This window comes from Trematomus bernacchii, unplaced genomic scaffold (assembly GCF_902827165.1).
Source record: "Trematomus bernacchii unplaced genomic scaffold, fTreBer1.1, whole genome shotgun sequence".
Classification (NCBI taxonomy): Eukaryota; Metazoa; Chordata; class Actinopteri; order Perciformes; family Nototheniidae; genus Trematomus; species Trematomus bernacchii.
The window spans coordinates 16496962-16512165 of record NW_022987689.1 but is presented as its reverse complement, the minus strand read 5'-3'; the positions used below and the strand labels follow the sequence as shown (position 1 = coordinate 16512165).

Sequence of the window (15204 nt, the reverse complement as noted above, 5' to 3'; positions counted from 1 at the left end):
CATTTTTACAGTTGTAAATCATCCGGAAAATAATCGTCAGATTAATGAAAAAAGATCAAAAGCAGTGCGTCACGGTCAAATGGAATTAATTTGCTTCTTACATACACTAAATGTTGGCCCATAGAACATGGTATATGCTGTGAATTAGGCAACTTAAAACGGTACTCATACAGACTGCTACTGTCTTTGTGTGAATATGTGTGCAGAGAAGTTTTACAAACAGCTTTTTTGAGTGGATTAGGAAGCACAACTACAGTAGTAACAGAGTGAAGAGTTATCAGCTCTTATAAGATAAAGATAATCTGTAACTCTGGAAGAATCCACGAGTCAGACGGTGAAGACACTACTAAGAAGACCCCAAGAAATCCAAATTTAGAGGAAAGTGAAGGCAGTGATGCAGACAGTAAGGCTCAGAGATGCACACAGTTGAAAAAAAAGTCCATAAAGCAATTAACATAAATAAAAGTACTAGTTTTTAAAAAATACCAATAACTCACTGGTTAATAGTGATAGTCATCTTTGACAGTAAACTGGATATCTTCTGTGTTTTTGTACAAAATTAAAAACTGCCATCTTTGGATGAAAAGAACCCAATTCGAACTTGAATTCTAAATTTGTATGGACCAAGCTAATAATTCAGAAATAATGGTCAAATGTCAAAATTGATAATGATGAATATATACAAACGTAGCTTTAAGGAAGGCTGAACTTAACAACTGTATCATGGAAACAGAAATAATGTGCTTCTTAAATACAGAACATGCACATTTCACATAACTGTATTAGTGTCAGTGCTTCTCAAAGTGTGGTCCGCGGACCACTGGTGGTCCGTGAGCGGCCCCTAGTGGTCCGTGAGTATATTAGTAACATTTCATATTGGAAATAAATAAATGTATTTAAGTTTTCCGCACTCTCGCGGGAATATCTGCGCAATGGAGCGAGCTTAAGTTTCGATTGCATGATATAGCCCAGCGCAACACCTTCATCACACATGTTGCCACTTGTTTGTACCATTTTCAGGCGATTTGTAATCTGTTCTAGAAAAACGATGTGTTTTGGGATATTTGTGGAGTTAGGTGGTCCGCGAGTGTTTTTTTATTGGTTAAGTGGTCCTTGGTATGAAAACGTTTGAGAAACACTGAGATGAAAGCAATAATATTAAGTTGAACCTAATATATTTTATTTAAACTTAATATTATTACTTTCAACTAACCTGATAGTTATGTGAAATCTGTTGACATTATACATTTCATTAAAGTCAATGTTTAAGTTTTTTCAGTGTGCTGTGAATTAACCAAATTCAAACTCAGTATATATCACTCAGTACGCCTCGTACAGACGAACTGGTGCTACTGTGTCCATGTGATGTGTGAACGGAGCTATGGCGCTTATGAACGAATCGATTAGGAAGCACAACTACAGTAGAAAAAAGTTGTTAGCGTAAAGAGTGATGTTAGTGAGCTCTAACTGTGTATACTGCACTTTAATAAGCCGTTGAACTAAACATGTTCCATCTTCTCTGTTCATCTGTTAGCTCTTTAGCAGATGTACCTCCGGAAGAATCTAAATGAGTCCGACATTACAAATACTCAGAGGTGAGGCCACTACTGAGAAGATCAAAGAAATCAGATCACTCTGGTCCACTTTTTATCTAGACACACATGCAGACACACACGCAGCCCTCTCATTCTGAGTGTTGTATTACCATTAACGTCCAAGAACACGTACTTGGCTATTATTGTTCACCCATGATACTTTAAGAGTGCTTTTTATAGGAATACCTTAGTTTTGCAGTCGGTCTTCCAGCATGTTAACAGTCCTCTAGTCGACTGAGTGTACACACACTCTCACACACAAACAAAAATACTGGGCTATATTGTGTTATTATCACACTTTCACATAATGCTATTTTTGGAGACAAAAACATAACACAAAAACCCTGCGATACATCCACTCAGAATGAAGGAACTATAAATTAAATCCATAAGATTGTTAAATAAAAAGACAGATTCCGACAAACATTTTTTTTCTTCTGGAAGACAACCTTTTGTCTCATGTGAGGGAATATTCTTTTAAGCAGTGTTCACCCACAGCGTCTTTGAGGGCACAGTAACTGCAGCGGCCATCTTGCCAACACCAGGGAGTGTAGTGTAAAGTTTGCACATGGTGTGGCTGCTACATGTTCCTGGTGATGTTGTAAGAGGTGCAGAGGGGGGGTGCAGAGGGGGCGAAGGTGGGGGAGCCCATCTCGGGGGGGTAGGGCTGCAGGCCGTTCTGCTTGTTGTCTCTCAGCTTTCGGACCACGATGCGGCAGAAGTCCTCCCCCTGCCGGCGGCAGTCGTCCAGCAGCTGGCGGACCTTGGCGGTGCGCGTGCTCTGGGTCATGACCAGCTCGTAGTCCTCCTGCATCAGTAGCGTGTGGGACAGCAGCGCGTCGCAGCTCTGGTTCAGACACGCCACCGTCATCTGGAGGACGATCTCCTCGCGCCGGGCCTCGATCCACCGGGCGATCGGGCCTTGTAGGGGGGGGGAGTGACGCAGCGGGGGGGAGTAATCAGCTGCAACTGGGGAGAAAGCAATTAAAATATTTTGTTTAAATTGGACTTTTAAGAACTATATCAGAATCAGAATCAGAATTCCTTTATCTGTCCCGCAGGTGGGAAATGTAGGATATTACAACAGCAAGAGTAGAGTTCAGATGAAGTAAAAAGAGTAGACTTACATATTATATAAACAAGGAGGCACACTTTATTAATAATACAAAACATAATAAGAAAAATAAATAAGTAAAATATATTATCCACTGTGCTTATTTAATATCTAAAATAAAAAAACAGCCGGCCAGCTAACCAATCAGAGCAGAGTGGGCTCTGGTTTCAGACAGAGGGTGAAAAGAGGTGCTGCAGCACAGGCACTATGATTTTACTTTGAGCTTGGCCTTAAATATAAAGATATAACATCAGTGCTTGGCAATAGGCACGGGTTTCACATAAGTGAAAGACACCTCAAGAGAACACTCAGAGCGAGGGGACATGCACGTCGCAAAGCATGAGCTGAGTTATTGACAGATTCGAATTTCGCGGATCAATAACTCATGAACATAACGTTGTAAAAATACAAACAACATGACTTTACAAACATAGCAAGGTAGACAACGAGCTACAGAGTCGTTTTTATCAGAACAGTTCCATACGCGCCATCATCCGAGCTAAACTTCAAGAATTGGTCACAATCTGCAGCTGGAGGAGGGAGAGGAGTGCTTAGGGACCGTCTACAAACTGCAACGGGGTTTTGCGATATCTCGCAAAACCCCGTTGCAGTTTATGGGGTCTGCCAGAAGCTGTCATAAAAGCCCCATTTTTACAATGAACTTTTTTAAATGTGCTTGTTTTTGACAATATATTTTCAATAGATGAAGTATTTTAGTCATCAGAAATCTGGACCTTAACTTAGCATAAAAACAAGCTGAGCCAATGTTAGCCTTTAGCTCATAGCCCCTCCGAGATGTCAGTTTCCAGCCATATTGCATTGAAGAAACACCTTATAACACTGCTTATTCAGTGCTTTTACTAGTTTGAAAAACCTGCTCTGTTGGTTTAGGAGAGGAAGACGCCTCTGAGGAAGTTCGGCTGCAGGTTTAAAATAATGAACAATAGAGGAATCCTAACCAAACTCTGGTAAACGCTCTTACCCTGTTGCTGAAGCTGAGGCTTGATGGTGAGGTTTTCCAGCTGGGTCTCACAGCAAGTGGCAGGCGTGCCTAGTTTGACGGGTATGTTCAAGTCGTTCATGGGCTTTGCACTCTGGTAGCTGTTCAGATTGTTGTCTTGGTCCCTCAGAGACGCAGGGGCCTCCAGAGTATTTGGTATAAAAGACGACGGGAGCCCCTCCCCATCTGAAAGAGTGGAAGAAGAGGTGTGACAAATCTAATATCGCATGCAGATCATTGATTACAATAGATACAAAGTGAGTGTCCTCACCTTTAGAAAATGCCATATTGCTGCTGCTGAGGGCCCCAGGGACCGATATGTCTGTGTCCTGGGAGGAGCCAGAGCAGGAGGTGGGGGTGGAGCTCTCCTGTGGCACAACATTCATTTAAATTTCAACATAGATACCACAGACAGACAAGTTTCACTGACCAACATTAGACTTTATCTGGATGTAGAGTGGTGCAGTGATGATGTACTGCCCTCGACAAAGAGCAATACCATTTCCTCATTGGAATTTGGGATATGGCAGAAAATAAGCTCTTAGTCAAGACATGTTTATGGTACGTTTTATTCAGCTGAATAATCTCCACATATTAACACTACTTTTAGATTTTTAAATGCAATCGCCAGAAGTAAAATACATTAAAGTAACGCTAGGCTATAAACAAACTTCAACACGTTCGCCTGGCTGCTCATCACCACTAAGCTGAAGACAGAATAGCGTTGGCGTGATGTTGTTTAGTCTTCTCATTTGGCCACTTGTTAGCAACTGCTGTTTATATGACACATGGACGCTACAGATATTTACGAGTGGGGTATTTACTGAAGTATTTTATGTCATAGAGCAAAACATTTAAATCTCTCCAGCTCGTGCTAACCATAGATCTTATTTCATGCTTCTAACCGCAAACACGCTAAAAAGAATGACGAGACAAGGGAACTGGAATCGGTCAAATGCTAACTGCCTTCTGGGTTTGAGGACTCATTCCTGCACCACTGTATATCCTCAGATATGTGAGCTACTGACCGGCCAGGGGCTGCTTCTGTCCTTCAGCATGCTGAGGGACCCCTCCTCACTCCTCTTCTCACTCACCGGCTGTGCTGAGCAGCAGGCGGACCCCCACCGCAGCTGGGGAGAGGAAGAGGATGTTAACAACGTGTTCAATCAAATATACCTTACCCAAACGGGAACACTTAATCCAACCTCTCATAAATGACGTAAACATCTTGTGTGATGCAGAAGTGTTTCATGTATGTGCCTTCCCTGTTCCTCGTACTGAATATATGAATATGAAAGCTGAACACCAAATAATACTGGCTGTTCATCCCAGTTCTTATCATTTAAAAGTAAAAGAGAGTGACATTTGATTATAGCATTTTTTTTATGTATTATATAATAGAAATACAATTTAAAAACACGATTAGAATGTGTTATTGATTCCAATTCAAAGTCGTGTTTATTCTTAAATTGGCAAGTTTCCGATTTCCAATTTTATTTATGAAACAGCCAGCATTTTTATTTTCGTGTCATTTGAAAATTCTTTAAGTCTCTGAAAATGTAAAGTTACTGAAAGAGAAAAGGAGAAAAATGTGTTTAAGTTCAGCATGAATAAAAGTTTCCTTTTGTCTCTGTGTTTTTACAATATTGTCATAATTTGATATAACTGCTTCAAATATAAAAAACTCCATCATTGTATACACACTGCATCATGTCATTTGTTTACCACACTGGTTCTTAATTTAACTTTATAATAGCCTTACTATGTGCACAAACACAAACACCAGGACCTGAAAGAGGAAGGACATGCTGAGGGGAAATTATGAATGTGTTATCCTCTCTTAGTCACAGCAAAACTCTCCAAAATTACACACAGCTCAAGATCTACATCCCCTTCTTTGTGTGACGTCATCACATTCAGAATTAGCTTCATTAGCTTCTCATAACTAACTTCATATTCTGAGAGAGGAGAATATCCCTCATCCCGCTCTAAAGTCACACTAAGGGTTAATAACGGATGAGGAAGAAACACAGGTCTTTGGAGGGGATAATAAAGCTACAGTTCTGCTCCTCAGTGTGACAGTAACACTTGAACAGTTACATCCTGTGGAACAGTTACATCCTGTGGAACAGTTACATCCTGTGGAACAGTTACATCCTGTGGAACAGTTGGCTGTAAAAGGGGAACAACTGTAGTGTGAGTTCAGATGTGTAGCAACTGGAAGGCATGAAGAGAACATGCCGGGTCATCAGCTTTCATTTCAATTTCAATATATCAGTGTTTACAGGTTTTATTTAAATGTGTATTTCTATGTGATTTGTGCTTTGTGCATCTGTTTATGAATTAACTCGATAAAGAAAAAGTATTTAAAAAAAGTAAATAAACTGAATTGATTATTTGCAAAATTAAGACTTTTAATATTTAAAAGAGTTTTTATTTACAATGAAGATTACAATTCTAGGATACAGAAAATTCCCACTTTAGGTTATGGTCACTTTTGACAAACCCTTGCCAATTATTTATGTTATAAATTAATAAATAAATACATTATAGTGAAAACAATTAGTATTTTGCTAAGCACCGAGGCTTTCCTGTAATCAAAATTAAAATCTTTGGAGTATGCTGTTGGAATATACTCAGTCAATAGATGTATTTTATACTGTTAGATATTTGAGTGATATTGTCATAACTACCGTATTAATTATTGAGTTATGGCCAAAATTCACAGTGACCTTCAACCACCAAAGTCTACTCAGTTCATCTTTGAGTGCCACATTGAAAGAAGATGCCATTAAGGTATTCCTGAGTATCGTGTTCACAAAAGAGATAGACAGCCAGAAACCAAAAAAAGCTGTGAGAAGATCCCTGACTAACCTTTGACCTCTTGATCTCCAACACGGCCTCCAGGAAGTCGATTTCGTCAAACGTCCTCACCATGGGCTCCAGCTCGATCAAACACTCTGAAACCACACATCGTAACTGTTAATCACACTGTGAGATCTAGTCAACAATGGAGAGCAAAACCTGTTATACTGCTCCTGTATCACACCGCTCTCTGGGCTGAGATCAGATCCAGAAACGTGCCAACGGAAATGTTACTGCATGTTTGGTATTTAGGGTACTTTCAAGAACAGATGAAAGGAAGCTGTATGGTTAACGAAACAGTTTCAGGGAGTCTGCACTACAAAAACTAGAAGTATATTTGTCTAGTATCTAGTCAAAATAAGTCTTACACTTGATATACATGTAAGACCTAATGACTTAGGAACTATCAATGCAGTGAGATATAGGGTCTTGTTTTAGACGATGCATCTTAAGTATCCTGTTAAGCCAAAGACTATTGAAATCATCTTATTTTGAGTTGTATCTCAGATTACGTTTTTTTTTATTTACATTTTTATTGGAAAATCACCAATTAACATCAGAAAACAGGACACTTCTGAGCATTTCTGGCTTATTTTGTAACAACATTTCCTGATTCTGGTCAAATATAGTTCAAAATAACTTTTCCCAGCTAATTACAAGATCTGATTTACAGTATCTAAATATCCCATCTTATTTCAAGAAATCGTACCAAGCAAGTTTTAATTTGTTCTATTGGCAGATTCTTTTACTTATTACATGCAATAACAGCTTGTTTTCATAATTGTTTACTCATTTTTGGAATAGCATTTTTTCCAGTGTGTAGATTTACCACCAGAATGTATTGACAGATACATAACTTTCATTTACTCTAACCACCACACTATGCATTACATGAATGCACATAATGTGTGCTATTCTAGTTCATTTCAATGCAGTGAACGCTGCACATTGTTTAAACCAGTCAGTAGTTCGTCACTTAGTTCGTATATCTGTTCTTTGTTCAGTGATCAAAAAGTGTCTCTGATTACTTCAGTTTATTTCAAACTAGGAAGTCATTTGTGAAGTTCAAAACGGGAGTTATCGATACCATTTCACTACAAAAACCTCAAATAGGTGGCAGGTAAATGGCCTGTGTCCTTTCCAATAATTGAGCCCATTTTTTTTTACATGAACTGTGGATTAGGACAGATTTCACTGTTTATAAAAGACAGTCAGAGGACATTTGAGTAATGTGACCGGAGGCTGACACTGCTTAGTCAGAGTCAAAGTTAGCACTGACTAGGAGGATTTGACTGTTACTCAGCATAAAAAAAGAAAAGTCATCCCAAACTGTGAAAAAGGTTAACCTGGTTCGACAGAGTGCAATCCTTTGAGAGGGCGGAATTTGTCTTTTTCTGGCAATTGAGTTATTTGTGGGAGCTTACTGAGGAAGGAAGGTCTTTCGTCGGGGTTGGTGGTCCAGCCGCAGGTCATCAGAGTGATGAGGGTCTCTCTGTTGGGGATGTCGGGGGGCAGGCTCTCCTCCCCCGTGTCAGGACGCATCCCACGCAGCACACTAAACATGATCTGCATGACGTTGGTCACCTCTAAACACAAACACAGATGTTTGATTAGCCTGCTAGCTCCATAAAAGGTCACTCAAACTTGGATACAAGTTAAAAACAAGTGTTACCTTCGAATGGAATCTGCCTGGACAGCACTTCCCACATGATGATGGCATAGCTTGAATGTAAACATGACAGAGAGAAAAAGTGAGGGAAAGTTAGAGTTATGTAATTCTTTAGGACTGGATTTCCCCCTCAGAGCTGAGGGACTTTACATTGAGCTAACCATAGAGGTGGCTTTGAGGAAGGAAGATGACTGGTTGACCTGTTGCAGCAATCCAAAGCTATTGTGCAACTTCAAGTTCCCCTCCATACATGTTGAAAAGAATGTAAAAATATCCTCACGTGATACGCTCACAAAAAATCATCAGAAAAGCATGATAGCATATCTACTTTACCTCCCTCATTGGGAAATTCTGGATAGATGAATATTCAGATATATGAATATCTATATCCAACGTCAGAGAAGATTCAGCCAAACATGTTTGAATTACATGAGTCTGTTGGGAACCGAAATCGGCTAACAGATGTAACAGGATGGTACGGAAGAGGATTAGGGCCAAATGTGAATTTTGTTTTGGATCTGAAGTGAGTTTTTTTGTCTGAAGTGCAAGAGCAGAACGAAAAAATGTATAAATCACTTTTGGTCAGATCTCAAACAAATCTTCACATGTGGCTAATGCTCTTCCATAGGATTGTAACTATAGCTAGCATTGTTTATGTTAGCTTGTTAGCTTGTTAGCTTCTCACTGACAGTGGCTGATACAACGTTAGCAGTTGACAGGATTTTTCTTTAAAGATAATTTCAAATAAAAACTGCACGCTCAATAGGTTTGGTGTCAAACTTGAACATGCTAATGCTAACTAGCGCTTTAGTCTGAGTAAACTTTGCTTGAGGTTTTAGGTGTTTTTGTCTGTGTTTGGGATTTAGACCACAATTGTCTTTTACATTTGTGATGCGAGTAAGATAATTACGTTATCGACTTATCATACGATATATAGACATTACCTTGAAAACGTTTACGTTACACATGCTCCATTATTTTGCTGACCTTGATGTTGCCTGCTGTGTTCACATGTGTGTTTGTTTCAATGAGAATGTCACCAACAACTTATCCAATATATTGCTAGAATCATTTCAGGATTCTTCCAACCATTATTAGATGAAAATTCATTCAATTTATTGCTTTTGTTGTGTCGTTTTATTGTATTTATCTTTTATTTTTATACTTTTCATATATTTTTCCCACATTTTATTTTCAATATCTGAATATTAAGGAATAGGGATAAAAAGTGTAATGGTTAAAGGGTAAATGCATTATTATGCCATTATCATTATATCATCTTAAAAAGACAGTACTATTGTTTTATCATGATTAGTTCTAGTATTATTGATTAAAACAACACCTGTTAAAATGTCTGATTAAATAAATATGTTAGGCCATAAGTAGTTTAGTTTATTAGGGTTTTTGGTTAGTGTTATGTATTTTTGGGGCATGTGATGTTTCTGTATGATACATGAATTCTCTGTCATTCTAGACGTATTAATATTATATAATGTAAATACTTTCTGTTTAGTGTCTGGGCCCATGTTCTCAAGCTTCTGATAGCTTATCGTTGCATCCCATTTCACATAGTTACATTAAAGGTGGGGTATGTAATTTATTTCAGAAACACTTTTTGTTATATTCCATGGAATGCTCTTAACATCCCGATAGCAATGAATATCTTAAGTGCTTTGACAAAAAATCCATAAAAACATTTCATCTGTGGAAGCCGTAATACTGTAAAAAGTACGACCAATCATTTTAGCCGGCCCGGCTAAAATAACTGGATGGCCTACCTGCCTGTCAGCCTTCCATCTGTGCACAAAGTTATCTCGTGCCCTCATTGGTCATGTGCGCGTTCGTGTGTGTTGGAGGAGGGGCTCTGTAAGGAAGTCTGAAGGAAGAGGCAGATTTTTTTCGGCTCCGTAGTTTCAAATTCTAGCGCACTCGAGCTGGTTTCTCCAAAATTACATACCCCACCTTTTTATAATACTTGTTTTTATTTAAATTGTGAATTAATAAATAATGATGATGAATATATCGTCCAACAAAAGTTGTTATTCTGAAAGTCCTAATACTTCATTTAGCCTTCCCGCGGTACATTTGAATCTCAGACTTTAGGGAGAGCTCCGACCACTTCCTTTGAGTAGAGGAATGTGGAAACATCTCAACTCATCTACTCAACAGACATTAGGAGCTGCCATATACAGCAGACACCAGAAAACACATATTTTAGGGTAGGGGATCTTTAAGAGACTGCAACAGCCACGGGGGGAAGTGTATTTCTTATCTATACTTCTTATGTAACAGTTGCCACTCCCTCTTTGACAGATTCCTGAAATCTAACCATTGTCCCGTCATGACTGACAGAAGAAATCTCTGGCGCAATCCGCAGCACTGTTTTGGTATGCTAACAATCCAACACCATGCCAGCTCATCGTCACACCTTGCCAGTAACTAAACGTCCTTTTGTGCTGAACATATATTTACTATCAGATGAAGTCATCAAGAGCAGAATAATTATACCACTGACCATTTAAAGATCATATACATATAACATATCAAGATTAAACTCATGTTATAGACAGGCTTGGGGATCAAATGTATTGGTTTATGTAATCAGGATACAACAATTAAAAAGAGCATACTCTTGTAATAGGAGCTGATTTTGTTTCTGCTTAATGCTCTGTACTATCTGTGAATCTATACACCTACTGCCTGGATCTGCTTTATGGTTTTCCTTTGGTTCATTTGTTCTCTTTTTAATTTAGCAGGTGAACCTGTTCATAAAATAGTGTGTAGTGTGTATGAAACTAAAACGGAGCATTTCCTGTCAGCTCAGATCTCATTTCTGCTTCTTTAAACTGTAGTATGTGCTCATGTGTGTCATTGTCACTGGATAGCTACTGCCTGAATAGGCTTCATGAAAGGCAGCTTTTCCTATAAATAAAATCATTTCTGATCCTAAATATCTTGGTTCCTTCTTTTCTAAGGTCACATTGTTCTGTTGTCTTACATAACACACTTAATAAAGAAAACATCTTATTGACATTTTGAGGTAATCCAAAAGTAACAGAAAGTAATCGGGTTACATTACTGCTTTATTTTGTTACTCAGATTAAGTGACTGATTACATTTCTTTACAGGTAACTAGATATTGTAAGAGAATACATTTTTAAAGTATCCCCCCCTCATTTCTAATGACTAGTCACTGAGTCTCGGGTCTCACCTGTACACGTCGTGCTTGACGTCGGCCCGGCGGCTCTTGGAGGGCTCGTACTTCTCGGGGGGCATGTAGATCACCGTGCCAACCATCTCTGTGGGCTTGGACCCCGAGCCTCTGCTGACGGACAGCTGGCGCCACTTTGAAAGACCAAAGTCTGCAATCTGGACGGAACAACAGCAGAACATCAGCATTATTAGATAATACTATATGTGGTTTTTTTACTTTGATTTTCTTCGATATTTTACAAACCACAAACAACTGAAAGGCTTTGTTGTGGGAGAATTGTTCTCCTTGATATAATGAGATGCCGAACTCTGTTTCTAAACACTACATGCTTCTGAAGCAGCATTTTCTACAAGTTAAGTAGGCTTTAATTATAAAAAAAATTAAAAGTAGGGCTTCAAATAACCTCTTTTTAACTATCCAATAATTTGCTGATAATTCTTCAACATTGTTTGATAAAGTATGTGTGAGTGTGTGCGTGACTTCTCTGTGTTTGTCAAGCAGCGGATCTTGTAAATTACTGTAACGATCCGCCTTATCTTTTATTGGCTCATTTATTAATCAACATTGCGCAATGACCTCTCATAGTTTCCCTCCTTGATTCAGAATTCCAGAGCAATAATGAGTTAACAAGGAAATTCCCTTAACATCTGATTATTGTACACATGGTGATAATGCCAGTAAGACAACCACCCTCGGTGACACCTATGCATTCAGTCATACCATTCCATATATTGCTATATCCATGTATTGCCCCCGCACATACCTTTACATGAAACTCCCCATCCATCAGTATGTTCTGCGTCTTTAGGTCGTGATGTAGGAGTGGTGGGTTCATGTTGTGCAGGAAGTTAACCCCCAGCGCAATCTCATACAGGATCCTCAGCCGCAAGGGCCAGGCCAGCACGGGGTACGTGTCCTTCTGTAACCGGGGGCAACACACCGGGAGACAATGTTAATATAAGTATCAGTTACTATTGTATTGTAAAGTTGCCGTGTACATTTGCTTCTCTACGAGTTTTTAAAAAAAGGGATTGGAGTGGGTGTGTGTGCGTGTGTGTTTGAGAGAGATACAAAGGGATAGAAGGTACAGGAGCACCTACCGCAGGGCACCACGATTTGGAAAAAACGATTATATTTGCTATTATTTTGACTGATACTGCAATATGCTTTGCGATATTTAAAGGAATTACCCATTTTGAAACATTATTCATATTTTTATTGGAAACTATAGTGAAATACGGATATGTACCAAACCACTCATTATATTATTTATATGTATTATTATTAAATCTGTAGAATCCTTTTGAAGGCTTGAATATCCCCGCAGCCCCACAATAATCAATTTGCACAATTTCTAAATGTTATCAAAAAATGCCCTTACTGTGATTTAAATGTTGCACCAGTCTATAACGTGATTTCGATCAAAATTTAGATGAATTGTGAAGCCTTACCCCACAGTATACGTTCATTAAAATGATTACACGACTTAGTTTAATACTCGATTCTAATTGGTCAGTTGGGACATTTCAGAGGTTGTTAATACTTGCTACCTCACCACTGCTAAAGAGCTAAAGGGTCATTATAACTGATTATAATAATGATATTAATAGTATAATAAAGTGATATTATGTCATACTTTTGCAACCCAATTTTCCACAGTGCAATGAGCACACACTGGAGTGGGGATTTCCCTGATTGGTTTTGGAGCATGTGATGTCAGACAAATGTGGGAACAGACATATGAGTCTTATTGTTTGTCTCTCTTCCCCTGCTGGTTTCGAAGACTGTGACAACTTCCCAGTTTCACTTTGTCCTGCTGTAGAAACTGCTGTCCCACAGGCATGAAGGCCATTGTAGACAATACACATGAATCGTTAAACTTTAACGATTCATGCTCCCTTATTTTTATCTTATCTCTAGAGATAAGATAAGATAAGGGAGCTCTTTTCAAGAAGCCTCTTTCACTAAAGTGCCTAAACAAAAATGTAGCATGTGTGTGACTGTGTATAGAAGCCTTATAGCCTAGGAAAGTTGCAATCTTCTTAAATAGGATCATGATTCATAAACTTTGGGATTCGACCTATTGCAGACCATTTACATGCACAAACACCTATATACAGTAAGACACTACAGGAAAGGCATAACAGGGCCTCTTCAAATGAATTGATTATGATGTTAGGATTAGATCAGTTTCTAAATGAACTTCTCTAATTGTTATGAAACGACTTGATGACATAAATCTACCTCGTGGAGCAACTGGTCCAGGGAGCCATTGCTCATGAACTCGGTGATGATGCAGAAGAACTCGGGCTCGTTGCAGATGCCAAAGATCTGGATGATGTAGTTGAACCTGGCTTTGTGGAGCACCTCGGCCTCCTTCAGCAGGCTGTTCCTGTGTCTGAAACACAGCCAGGGACACACCATCAGTCTCTGCTCTCACACAGAGAGATCATCATGCCAAAACAGTGAAGACATTTGCTGTGGGTGTATACAGAGTTTCAAAACGCCAAAGGATTGAAATGTGAAAGCTGATTTTCATCAGGGCTCGGCGATATGGAAGTGATGGTTACATTTGTATTAATGCTTTAAGATGTTGATTTACAGTACATCTTGATGGGCCAAATCACATGTTAAAGGATTAATGGTGACCTGTGTCCAACTGTTGTCTTTAAATGGGTCAATTTTATTCATTCATTTGGACAACAGAAAAGCAATGACAAGCACTTCAAGTGTTGCATAAAAAAACAACAAGCAATCACAGAAAAGTGTTTAAGGTGAAAATCACAGCATCAACACTGGACATTTTGGAAGTTTAAATCAAGTATGAGGCTTGCATTTGTATCAGATGTAGCCACACTGTCCCAGGCGTTATTTATTCTCTGTGGACATGTTCAGTTTCAGTTTCTAAAAACAAAATTATTTAAATATAAAGCTCTATAACATTGTAGCTTATAAGTGTTGGTCACATGAGCACAGGTACCTTTCTTCAACGGGATTGTCGAGTTTCAGGCACTTGATGGCCACGGTGGTCCTCCAGTCGGAGTGCTGCGCCTTGAACACGGTGCCGAAGCCCCCCCTGCTCAGGTAGTACAGGTCCGTCAGCTTCTGACAGGGGATCACCGGCAAGGTGCTGGTCAGACTGCCGATGTTCACACAGCCCACAGCCGGGTACGGCTCCATAGCAGCTTGTGAGCCTTTACGGGAACTCACTGGGGATTTATCCTCCACTGGGTCAGCCTCTGAAAGCTGAACTGCCCCTTTATGGTAAAAGCAATGAGGAAGAGCTCTTCCATTCACACGCATGAAATAATGTCGCTAATGACTGCTAGCAAGCTAAGCTATTGTAGCGGAGGGCTGTCGAAAAAAAGAGCCTCCGATAAATGGTTCACCCGTTTACACAAAAGCAAAGCCCAGCCAAAGACTACAGGTAACTGCGGGACCTCTCACCCGCCTGTTTATTCATGGTATGCTGCCGGCCCGCCTCTAACTAGCTGTCACAGTCAGAGGAACAACAACTGCGGGCTGCTGAGCGCCGCCAGGTGGGTTTGTTGTTGCTAATGACGACACGCTTCCGGGTTTTTGAAGATGCGTTCAAGTACATACGTTTCAAACTCAAAAGATTCATTTGAACTCGTTTTTTTTATTGCGGGAATTATTTTCCAAACTGCCCTCTGATAACAATCAGCCTCTACAGGAGGAATTATAGATAAGGGCAAGTCCAAATATAATGATGTAGTAGCCTATGAA

The 15204-nt window shown here is 39.4% G+C and overlaps 1 protein-coding gene across 1 annotated transcript; it reads right to left on the bottom strand.

The window, feature by feature from the left end:
- Positions 1-1634: 1634 nt before the first annotated feature.
- On the bottom strand, positions 1635-15001 carry ripk2 (receptor-interacting serine-threonine kinase 2). The gene is made up of 11 exons (XM_034137959.1): positions 14438-15001; positions 13702-13855; positions 12221-12376; positions 11455-11612; positions 8247-8296; positions 7999-8160; positions 6584-6669; positions 4738-4839; positions 3981-4077; positions 3692-3895; positions 1635-2564 (listed from the first exon to the last, which is right to left on the bottom strand). Exons 1-11 carry the CDS (start codon positions 14758-14760, stop codon positions 2176-2178), a joined length of 1881 nt encoding a protein of 626 aa, XP_033993850.1. The 5' UTR covers positions 14761-15001; the 3' UTR covers positions 1635-2175.
- Positions 15002-15204: the final 203 nt, after the last annotated feature.